Below are 11,556 nucleotides of genomic sequence, written 5' to 3'. Positions count from 1 at the left end.
TTTCTTTTTTTTCCGTCTTATATATTTTGTAGATAGTTTTTTTTTTTATAATTATTATTCAAATTCTTGATTTGTTTTTTCTTTCTTGCTTGTGTTTTTCCTTTTCTTCTTTCTTTAGCTATTTCTTTCTTTCTTCCGTGAACAAAATATCCATAGACCCCACCTTGTATATTTGTTGTAATAGAAAATTGTATAATTGATATACTTCTTTATATGATATCACTTACCCCATTTCTCGTAATGTCCAAAAAATGCAACGAAACCGAAGTATTTAATTTTAAAGTTGTAAAGTACTTTATTTCAGATATTTAAACAAGGTTTTTAAAATGTCCACAACCATGGTTTCAGCTCAAATGACCCCATTTCTTGTTCATTTTGTCAACATTAAAAAAATTGTTAACATTAATATATATATATATATATATATATATATATATATTCATCAACAAAGAATAAATAAAATAAAATGAGACACTTTAAGGGTGTCCTAACCCTTATACAAAAGAAAAAACCAAGGTCAAATTGTCCAACTTCTAACAAACATAGGTTTCATCAGACACTATAAGAGAAACAAACAAGATAAAAGAAGATACACCCACACCAACCACAATAACATCATCCCTCAGAAGGCCCTAACTACCTTTCAGTTGCAAGTAATAACAAATACAAGACAAAAGAAACACCCCCTAAAAGTAACCAAAAACCAACAAAATCCCTCACCCAAGTTAATAAGACAAACAAATAACCCTCACCCAAGATAGTAAGACCAAAACCTACAGAACAAGAGAACACCCCCTCACAAAAAGAACCACCCTACAACCTTCTCCTTCTTTAAAATAAGGATCATTACCAGCATCTGAACCAAGCTAAGCCAACCGAGAGCTAAACAATTCTTTCTACATCAGTCTACATAAACATAAACCTGGACAGGAAGACACAACAAACTTTTCAATCTTGGACAAAAGGTTACATATATAGTCTTGAAACATTATTTTTTCAAATACTTCATAAACACATGGGGTCCAATCACCATTAAAGATTCATTATCCACCCACTTATTCTCCCAGAACCTAATTTCTTTCCCATCTCCTACTACCCACCTTCCGTCGTCTTCAAAGCCATTACCCCCATTCCAATAAATTCCATACTTTTATAATATCCCTCCACCAAATAGATTCCTTATTACTACTAACCTGAGACCTTAAGTTCCTCCAACCATCATACTTAGAATCTAAAATATCATTCCAAAAACTATTATTTTCAGACTTAAGTCTCCAAATCTATTTATCCAAAAGAGCATAATTAAACCTTCTTATATCTATAAACCCTAAACCTCATTTATCTTTCGACTCACAAACCTTATCTCATTCCACCCATGCTATTTTGCTTCCTTCTAAACTCGAACCCCAAAAAAAGTTATTTTCAATCATTTTCACTTCCTTCAATATAGTAATTGGAATACAAAAGATGGATATGTAGAAAAGCGGTGGGGAGGTAAGGACAAATTTGATGAGGCATAATCTACTAGTTAGAGAGAGGAAATTACATTTCCAAGATCCCAATTTGCACCGTAACTTATCAAGCACCCCTTCCCAAAAAGTACGCCTCTTATGATTCCCTCCAACCATCACCCCAGATAAGTAAAAGATACCTTCATAAATCCGCAATTAAGGATTGTTGCAAAGCACACAATCTGATTAGCGCTCACACCCACTCCACCAACCTTACTCTTAGAATAGTTAACTTTAAGACCAAAGGCAAGTTCAAAACACTTCAAAAATGTGTTTAAAGTTAACACACTCTAGGTATTTGCTTTACAGATAAAGAGAGTATCATCTGCAACATACTCACATTTAACCGCCTATCACCAATCTCAATGCTTTCCATAAGCTTTTCTCTTCCACCTGTCTAACCACCCTGCTAGTCCCTCGACCACAATGAGAAAGAAAAAGGGTGTTAAAGGGTCTAGTTGTCTTATACCCTTTTTTTGGTTTGAATTAAGTAATTAGACTACCATTTACTAGCACTGAGATCAAAGAAGACTCTAAACAATTCTTTATCCAATCAATCTACTTTCTACTGAAACCCAGTCTTCTTAATATATAATAAATAAACTCACAACTTACTGAATCATAGGTCTACTCATAATCCACCTTAAAAAGCACATATTCTTTCTTTTTCCTCTTTATCACTTCAAGGTCTCACTAGCTACCAACACTATATATTAATTAAAATGAATGTTAGAAACACTAAGTTGTAAAGTTATCTCATATTCTTTTATTTTTTTTTTATAAATTTTTTTATTAGTTTTTTTTTCACTTTTCGATTTTAGAGATCATTCTCCTCTATTTTTAATGAGGAAATGTCAGTGAGATAGAGTCCAACTGAAGAACAATTTTCCAATCTTGCAAAATACAAAAAGAATGAAAAAAAAAACTCTAGAAACTTTTGAAATAAAAATAAAGAAATTCAGACATTTTTATTTTTAAAGGGACGATGATTTTAAAAAAAAAAACTCATTAATTTTTATTATACCCTTAAACATAAACTTAAAACGTTATTAATTTTAAAACTTTCTCATGTAAAATAGGTTATTACATATTTGCTCATACCTTGTGTTTCTTTGTTGTGTATAACTCTAGACTTAAAATTAATGTTATATAGAAATTAGGTTGCTGTGTCCGTATTTAGCTCATGCATATAAAATCGATTTTTAAGATGAATGGTGTCCTTCAATTGTATAATATTTTCATAATTTATCTTTAACCAATATAAGACTTACATTTTTTTTATAACATTATGAAGTTGGGCACGTGAATAATATGATGGATGATTATTTTATATAGATTTTGGATATCTTTAATGATTTTGTGTACTTTTTTTGTAATAACAGAAGTTGAATTAATAACATCTTTAATTCTTTATCAAAAACATTCCTACCTCTTTATTTGAGACATTTTGTCTTATTTTGTTCTCAAATTCGACAACGTAGAAGTACTTTTGGGAAATCCAAATTATTGTTAATTACGTTGACCAACGTGGTTGACTAATGGAATATCCCACGCAGTGCGTTGTTTGTGTTGTTTATTGCACGTGGCTTGAAGAAATTACAAGTAATATGCGTTTCAAATTTTAGTAATTTTAGATTTTTTTTTCTTTCTTAAGTTGGGGTTGGACTTCTACATTAAGAAGTGTAAATAGAAACTTACTTTTTTTACTTGGGCCTATTTAGTAGGAAGACATTAGAGTTTCGCCAATTCTTCCTGTACCGATAAATTGTGACCTGCACCCGATTTAGTTTTAAATTTCCAAACTTGTCCTTCATTCTGGAATTCGAGAATTGGAGAAAAAATTTCATGTTTGAGTTATATGTTGAGAGTTTCAATTAATGCATCCCAAAATTTCAATTTTTTTAAAAAAAAATTGCATTCACTTGGAGAGAAAAAAACCAATATCATATTAATTGGGATTCACTTATGTGTACAAAAAAGAAAAATTAATAAGTGGATAAAATAAAATAAGAAAAATTGAAAGAACATTTGTGATAAAAAAATGTTGTTAAACTGTATTATTTATATTAATAAATGATTAATTCTAATGTTAGTAAACTCGGTTTCGATTATTTTAAGGCCTTCAATTTAAGTTTAATAAATAAATAAATAAATAACATAATTAAGAAGGAAAAATTATGTTAAAAGGACCCTTCTTGTTTTTTCACGAGAATTACTAAAATTATACGTAACAAAAGTTGTATAATACTATTAAACAAAAGATGGCATGGCATCATAAATAGTGAGAATTATGTAAAAATTAACGGATAAATAATTATAATAGGCAGGTTGGTACATCCAGAGTCCACATTCGAGTGAAGATTACGTGATGGAAAATAAATTAATAGTAATTTGAAGGAAGTTTAATTGGAATTATAATAGTAATCTAAACCAAAAACACAAGGCACAGAACTCGAATAGGTGAAGAAGTAAGCATAGTATATTATATGAAAAAAGAAAGATGAGAGCAGAAAGACATTGGGGTTAACAAAAAAAACTTGTGAAGATACACATTCTTTTACCATAGGAATTGCATCACAATGATCACCACAAAAAGAAAAAATTGTGGGATGATTAGCCGAAAAATGCCAGTGACTACCAAATGCTATATCCTAGAAGCTACATTTTACATGTAATTACAAAATACATAGTGAGCAAAAATTCAGTTCAAGTTAATTCTAGCTGGAAGGCATACTCCAGGAGATTGATCTTCCAAAAAAATTCTTTCACAGTTAACAAGTTTCATCACACATTCTGGTGCAAAGTGGTACTTCTGTTGAGCTTCAGCAAAGCTTCTGCCAAGAACATGTTCAACCCAATCTTCCAATGCTTTTTTCTTGTCAGATAACCAAGCAGCTGCAAGAATCTGTGTCATCACCTCATACTCAATTTCCAGCATAAATTCTGACCCAAACATCTTTTGAAATTGTATGTCAATGCTTTTTATTATTTGCTCAGCAAGAGAATCAAAATTGAATGGCTTAAAAACAACTTTTTCATCAACTTGATCACACAAGTCATTTAACCAGGATCCACAGTTTTCAACTATGGATTCAGTTTCGTAGTCATTGTAATTGTTGTCCTCTTCAACCTCCTCCAGAGGCATGTTAAGATCCAGATAGGACCTCGATGCCTCCATGACCTGCTTCAGTGTCTTGCATGATGCTTTCTCTGCAGAATCACCACTTTCTACTAGCTTTCTTTTATTCAGTATTGTTGTTTTGGAGGTCCCTTTTCTTTGAGCAACCTTCACACTAGTGCAACCACTCCTTTTGGAGACATCCTGGGAAGAATCTCCTAGTGATAATTGCATTTGACACCTTTTAGCTTCTAGGATTCTTTCCTCTTGGAACATCTTAGGATCCTCCTCCAAATTCAAAGAGCCACTGCCTTTAAACACACTAGAGGTTACAATAAATATTGCATTGTTGATGCTGATTTCCCTTCCATGCGAGTACGAGAATTTACCTGTTCTTATTGCTTGGAACAAACTATTCTGCACTACAAAATCTGCTTGATCTACATTATCAATGAAGACAACTGAATGTGGCTTTTTACTCAACTCCCAAGCAATATAGTCCACAACTGTCTTCCTCATAAGCACATCATGACAATAAGAATCTTGGAATTCAAAAATCGAGTTTGATGGGTAACACTTGTCTTGAGAGCTCAAATCCACAGTGATCAAGCTTTGTTTGTTTCCAAATAAAATCTCAGCAAGTGCTGAAGCAAGTTTTCTTTTCCCAAGTCTATCAGGTCCAAGGAATGCAAGCCATATGTCTGCTCTAACATGTGAGCCACTACTACGCTTTCCAGCACCAGATCTACAACGCGACACAGTTTGATTGATAGCATATATGGCCTCATCCTGCCACCCAACCTTTTCAGTGAGAAGATGGTACAGTGACTTGAAATCCACCGTTTCAAAATTGCCTTCTAGATTTGGACCCGAGCATGAAGAAGATCTAGCAATTTGGTGTGAACTACACTCATTCTTAGGATTAAAATCACTTGAAAGGGAATCTGGCAAGTTGTGAAGATGCTTCTTGTGATCACTTAGTTTTGGGGTGTCTGGCTCATGAGTGGCTGATTTATATATAGTTCCCAATCCCAAATCAGTGGTCACAGGAGTCAAGGATGAAGATGATGTGTGATCAAGTAGGCTCAAATTGGCCTTAGGGGAAGGAGAAACCCAAGTACTATGCATATCACTCTTAGAAACTTTTGCTATGTGATCTGCTTCATCAGTGATGCTAACAGTGTCAAAAGGTACTGAAACTGGTAATATCTGTTTAAATGGAAATGCATTTTGCGACTCAATAGACATGCAAGAAATTTTAGAATATTGGATTTCACTATGGGATGGACCTTTGCTACTACACCCTGGACCAAATTGAAACCCCTCAAGGGAAGGAACTTGGAACCTTGTTCTAGAAATATCAAACTCGGGTAATGATCGGTTTTGATGAAGACGTTGACAAATATCACTCCATTTCCTTTGCAATCCTAAGATCTTCCCATTCAAACTTGAGTTTTCTTCATTAGTCTGCACTGGACGATGAAGTTCATTCTTAAATAAATACAGCAGCCACAAATTGTATCAATGAAGCATGGCACATGATGTAAAACAAGATCACTGAAAATAGTGTATCCAAGAATTTTAAAAGAAAGAAAAGTGCATGAACATGAAGGAATACGAATAATCACAGCTTGACATGAGAAAACACAATGTTATATATAGAGAGCCCCCAGTTTAGTCCTCAACACAGCAAGTTCTTCGAAAATATTTTCAACAAATTAGTTTCGCCATTATCATCACCAAATTAGTCTAACATAATAACAATGATGATGTTTTAAATCTTTCCCCTCAGACTAAATATATTGCCAAATTAATTCATGAAATTCTTGATTTCCACCATTTTATCAATATGGTGTCAGTCTAGATCTTTGAGAGAATAATTTGGAGAGAAGTTAAATCTTTAAAAGACTAATGTTATAACACCTTTGGAGGATAAATATGGTGACGATTTAAATCTTTGAGGGACTAATTAAATGACCAAAATTGTTGAAGGAGCATGTATAAGTTCAGAGGAATAAATTGATCATTTTCTGTGTCATTTAGTAATTTACAATATTTCTTCTTGATAGAATATTTTAAAAGAACTTCTCCATATGTTCTACATGAGTTTTTCTGGTATAAAGATAGAGTAAAATTTTCTCATTTCACAATACTCAACTCAAAGTCCTTTCAACCAATGCAGACACGAACACAGAGAGAAAGCTTATGGTGCAAAATCTTATAAACCAGGAGAGGGTCCACGCTACAGGGAAGTATTTAGGATTTGGAAGTGCTAAAGCTACAGCACCCACCTTACACCTAGGTCCAATCCCTACTCATTGCATGTGTATAAGGTAGGACCAAAGTACTAAAAATTTAAAAACATATAAATGTTAGAGCATGTTTTCATGCCTTGATCAACTTCCAGAGACTTGAGTAACAAAAGCCATAGCCTCCACAGAAAGAAAACAAGAATTCTGAGAACAACAATATATTAGAGGAAAACTACTATCTTATAGTTCACTACACCTAGATCTCTGTACTACCACCCTGTTGTCTTTATATGGGGAAAAATGTGTTATTTTTTCACCACTGTAGGGAGGTAGCATTTATTATTATTCCGTACCTCTAAATTATTTTAGTGGGTCAGTTCAGTACAGCAATTCCCCCAAGATGTTGCAAGTATGTGTGAAAACATGTGAATGTCTCAGCATGCATTGAAGAAGGGAAAACAAGATTAGGTGATCATAACACACACCTTTGCCACATCCAATCCTCTATCTGTCTCCACATTCACCTTTTGTAACCAAGGCAAGCTCGTTGAGTAACCAGATGCTGAAGTAGCAGGGCCTACCCTCAAAATATCAGCAACTTCTTGTTCACACTTTTCATTGCATGTGTCACACCGTGTTAAAGATGATGCATTCCTACAGCTAACAGGATTTTTCAACTCAGAAGGTGTAGAAAAGAACCCACCAAATGGCACAAAGGACCCCATCAAGCTGCAAGTTTACCATCAAGTGTGTGTGAACTTTTATATCCAATAGGCACAGAACTGTCAGAAGCTACATTGCACATGATGAGATAGACTTTTAAAGCATCATAACACCCACCAAAAAATTTCTTTTAGAAACAAAAAAAACTTATGTTAGTTCACAAAAGCTCACCAGAATCAGAACAAGTCTAAAGGTTCAGAAAGGAAGACTTAAATAAGTAATTAAATATTATCTAGCAACAAGATCCTCACATTAGTATGAAGATTCAAAGTCATAACCTTGTAGAACAGGAGTATCCTACTTACTAACTAGACCAAAATTGTCTCTAATATGGAAATGTTTGGAGAGAGAGGATGCAGTTTTTACATTCTGACATACCTAGTTTACAATGAAAAAGGGTGAGGATAAATACTTTTGAAGTGTAGAAAGCAACAACCTATATATATTCATCCCAAGAGGCTATGAAGCTTGATGGGCTCTATAAAAAACCATCTTTAAGGTACCATTCAGAGAGAGAGAGAGTCTAAATATGCTCATAACCCAAAGGAGTGGAGGGGCCCGTGGGCCAGGGGTGCAGAAAAACTGAAAAAGAAGAAGCATTTATTACAGCTTTCAGCCGAAAAGCCTGCCGGTAGAAATAACATTTATTACAGAGCAAGCCTACATATATAAATCTCTGCAGATTCTCTACATGCCAAGGTGTAGATCATGCTAATGAAGACTGAAAGCGACCATTCCAGAATGTATGAACGTAATTGGCCAAAACCCCATAAATTAGAGGAAAACTTTCAGGATTCAGATTGACTCGTTCCCAATACATAGTGTACATCACACCAAATCTATTAAGAGTGAAGAAGAATCAATTTCTCTATCAAAACAAAACAAATTGAATCATGAACTTTACCACACTCAAAAATTATGAAATTTTTCTCCTAAATTAAAAAACTCACTTACAAGTTAAGTGAAGTTTAATCAGATTCAAGACTATGTAATGATAATTCTGACTATATAATAATTTCTTGGTCACCCCCATATCAGTGAGGTAGATTAAAATTTAATTATAATTAAGTAACATTAAAAAAACCAACCCCTTCCTTTGTGTTTCCACAAAACCAAACAAACAAAACAACTTAAAAGTGACAGATTAAAGGAAGACAAAGAAAGGGAAAAGCAGCAAACAAATGGGATCATAAAATTAAGTCAAGAAGGGAGTGAAAGATTTCAACACACAACAGACTAGTCAGAAACCTTGAATTTACACCTGATAATTTGTTTGTCAACTTTTTCCTCAGACAGAAAACCATGTTACACCTACACACACATCTAAACACACCAATACCTTTTGAAACAATATATTAATATTATTTTTTATTATTGTTATTTATTAACCCCAACCCCAACCCAAAATAAACTAAATAAATAGTACAGAAAGGTTCCAATTTTGAACTAAAGAGAAGAGAGTACAAGAAAGGGGAAAGAAGGAAGGAAAAGGAAGCAATAATAAAGAAAGGAGAAAGTGAGAAAGAAACCCACCTGGACTTGGGGTAGAGTCCTTCCATGAAAGGGGTGGCAGAGGTCATGGTCAGGAGATGCAGATCCCAATCCTTGTCCACTGTAGGGAACAACCTCAGGAACTTAGAATAGGCCTCCGAGGTTCCCGCCACGCCCACCAACCACACCTTCCCAAGATGAACACCCAACAACCTCGTCAACTGCGAAACCACAAAACCAACACCCTCCTCATTCCCCCCGACAAAAAGCTCAATCTCCCCAAAACACACAACAACCCCAGCACCAGAACACTGCTCCACCAAACGACCCACATCCTCGAAAATCTTCCCTCCGCTCCCACCTTCCCTCAAGAACTCCCCAATCTCCTTCTCCACCGAAACTACACTCAACCCATTCAGCTCACAGGGCAAGACCCCACCTTTACGACTTTCCACGCATTCGATGAAGCTCTTCAGAGCGGTTTTCGCGTACATCCCCATCAAAAGAGGGTTCCTTTTGCTCTTCCTCGTCACTACCTCCACGATTCTGCGGCAATTCTCGTCAAGCCGCGAACCGGTCTTCTGTACCGGTTCGAGGTTGCAGAGGAAAACCGGAGGGGTTAACCGCGAGAAGATTCTTGAAGGTGGAGGTGGTTGAAGAAGCGCGAGCTTGATGTCGTAGCTTCTGAAACCGGCTTCGCCGAAGACACGACTCACGATAGGGTCGTCGAGAATAGAGAGAATGAAGTGCTTGAGTTCGACTTTCAGCAACGACGTCGTTTGATGCTGCTGTTGCTGCATCATCTGCATAAGGTGGAAGCTATCCGGGTGGCGCCGCTGGTTTGCCTGGGAGCGCTTTATGGCGGCCATGAGGGAGTTCGAGACAGGGGGACCCTCGTCGCCAGAACCGCCGTCCGACCCGCCGGCAGTTTTTGTTGTGGGGAGGCGGTCGAGGGAGACGCCGACGGAGAGCTCGAGGGCGCGGAACTGGAGACGGGGGGAGTAGGAGCAACTCCGGCAGCGAGCGCAGGCGTCGCGAAGCGTTGCGGAGGGGAGCGAGAGGAGCGCGGAGACGGCGTGGAGGGAGGTGGTCTGGGCGTGGCTGCGGCGGCGGGCAACCGTGACGGCATCGTCGAGCGCACGCGCCGCCTCGTCCGTCAAACACTGCCTCGCGGTGCTTACCGGCGTCGGCATCGCCGGCGAGCATATATGCAAAAAATGTTTTTTTATTATTATAATTATAAGTATATTAACAATAATAATAATAAGAAGAAGAAGAATACGGTGATAAGAAAAGTGTTTATGTGATGTTTTTTGGTATGGAGTTGAGAGAGAAAGTGGTTATTGGGAGAAGGAAAAGTTGAAAGAAGAGAAGAGAGAAGAAGTAGAAGAAGAAGAAGAAGAAGATGATGATGATGATGATGGGAGAGAGCGAGTGAAGTGAGTGAGTGAGGCTTGCAAGTGTTGAAGTAGTTCATCATGAAGAGAAGAGGATGCTGCTGTTTTTGTGGGGAGATGACCATTTTCTTTTTACCATATTTTTATTTTTAATTTCTGTTTCAACAGTTATATATTCCCACACATCATAACTAAATAAATTTCACTTTTTCTTATTAATCTCTCAAATTTACACAATTGCTTAAGCCTTCCAAAACAGACCATTCATTCAAGATCTAAGCTTATGATCATAATTAAAACAATAGAATTTTAAGTAAGATTTATATCATAGAAAACATAGTTTTGAGATTAACATAATAATACATACGACATTAGATGTACGGATAAAGTTGGACATAATTCGTACATAGTTGAGTTTTCCCCCATATTAAAAGTAAAAAAAAAAAAGATTGATTTTTAGAATAGTTTATTTTGATAATGTTTTGAAGAATATATGTATATAAATATAGAAGTGGTTAATAAGTTGGAGAATAGGTTTGTTGAGAGAGAAAAAAATGATGAGTGGGGTCATTGTGTTTGGCGATGGATGAAACACATGGTGGGCATAGATTCTCTTCTCTTGGGTTGGGTTGTGATGGGAGAAAGGAAGAGAGTAAAGATTTGAAGTGTGCATATATGGATCTATCTATTTTAATTTCTAATTATGTATTATTAATTAATTTAGTTATATTCTGTTTGAAAAGTTTTGTGAGTGCTTGTCTTTCACAGTGAGAGAGATGCTGTGCCCACTGAAGCATATGGGATGGGGGGTAAGAGAGGGTCAATGTCAAGCTTTTGGGTCTAATAGGGACCTTTTGTTCTCTTTTCTTTTCTTTTCTTTTCTTTTTCTCTCTTTCTTTTTGCTTTTTGGGATTTACTTACACAAAAAGGAACACAACACACTCCATGCCTAATCTAACTTAATATTCATTCATCTCACCACAATCCCAACTTCTATTTTTTATCTACCATTTTAAAAAAAACTACACTTAATTATTTATTTTTAATTAGCTCCTCCAAACATG

General features: G+C 35.8%; 1 protein-coding gene across 1 annotated transcript; it reads right to left on the bottom strand.

The window, feature by feature from the left end:
* Positions 1-4,034: 4,034 nt before the first annotated feature.
* On the bottom strand, positions 4,035-10,705 carry LOC137831476 (protein SMAX1-LIKE 7-like). The gene is made up of 3 exons (XM_068639163.1): positions 9,138-10,705; positions 7,367-7,610; positions 4,035-6,096 (listed from the first exon to the last, which is right to left on the bottom strand). The coding sequence occupies exons 1-3, from the start codon at positions 10,286-10,288 to the stop codon at positions 4,213-4,215; spliced, it is 3,279 nt and encodes a 1,092-aa protein (XP_068495264.1). The 5' UTR covers positions 10,289-10,705; the 3' UTR covers positions 4,035-4,212.
* Between the last annotated feature and the right edge of the window lie 851 nt (positions 10,706-11,556).

This window comes from Phaseolus vulgaris, chromosome 6, assembly GCF_000499845.2.
Source record: "Phaseolus vulgaris cultivar G19833 chromosome 6, P. vulgaris v2.0, whole genome shotgun sequence".
Taxonomy (NCBI): Eukaryota; Viridiplantae; Streptophyta; class Magnoliopsida; order Fabales; family Fabaceae; genus Phaseolus; species Phaseolus vulgaris.
The sequence above is the reverse complement of the archived record's forward strand: the minus strand, read 5'-3'. Positions and strand labels throughout refer to the sequence as shown.

Bases quoted from the DNA above. Each gene is read 5' to 3' on its own strand.
- LOC137831476 (XM_068639163.1), bottom strand. From the start codon at position 10,288: ATGCCGACGCCGGTAAGCACCGCGAGGCAGTGTTTGACGGACGAGGCG. The intron at 7,611-9,137 runs GTGGGTTTCTTT...GTAAACTTGCAG, and splicing joins GGACTCTACCCCAAGTCCAG to CTTGATGGGGTCCTTTGTGC. The intron at 6,097-7,366 runs GTGTGTGTTATG...CGTCCAGTGCAG, and splicing joins GAGGATTGGATGTGGCAAAG to ACTAATGAAGAAAACTCAAG.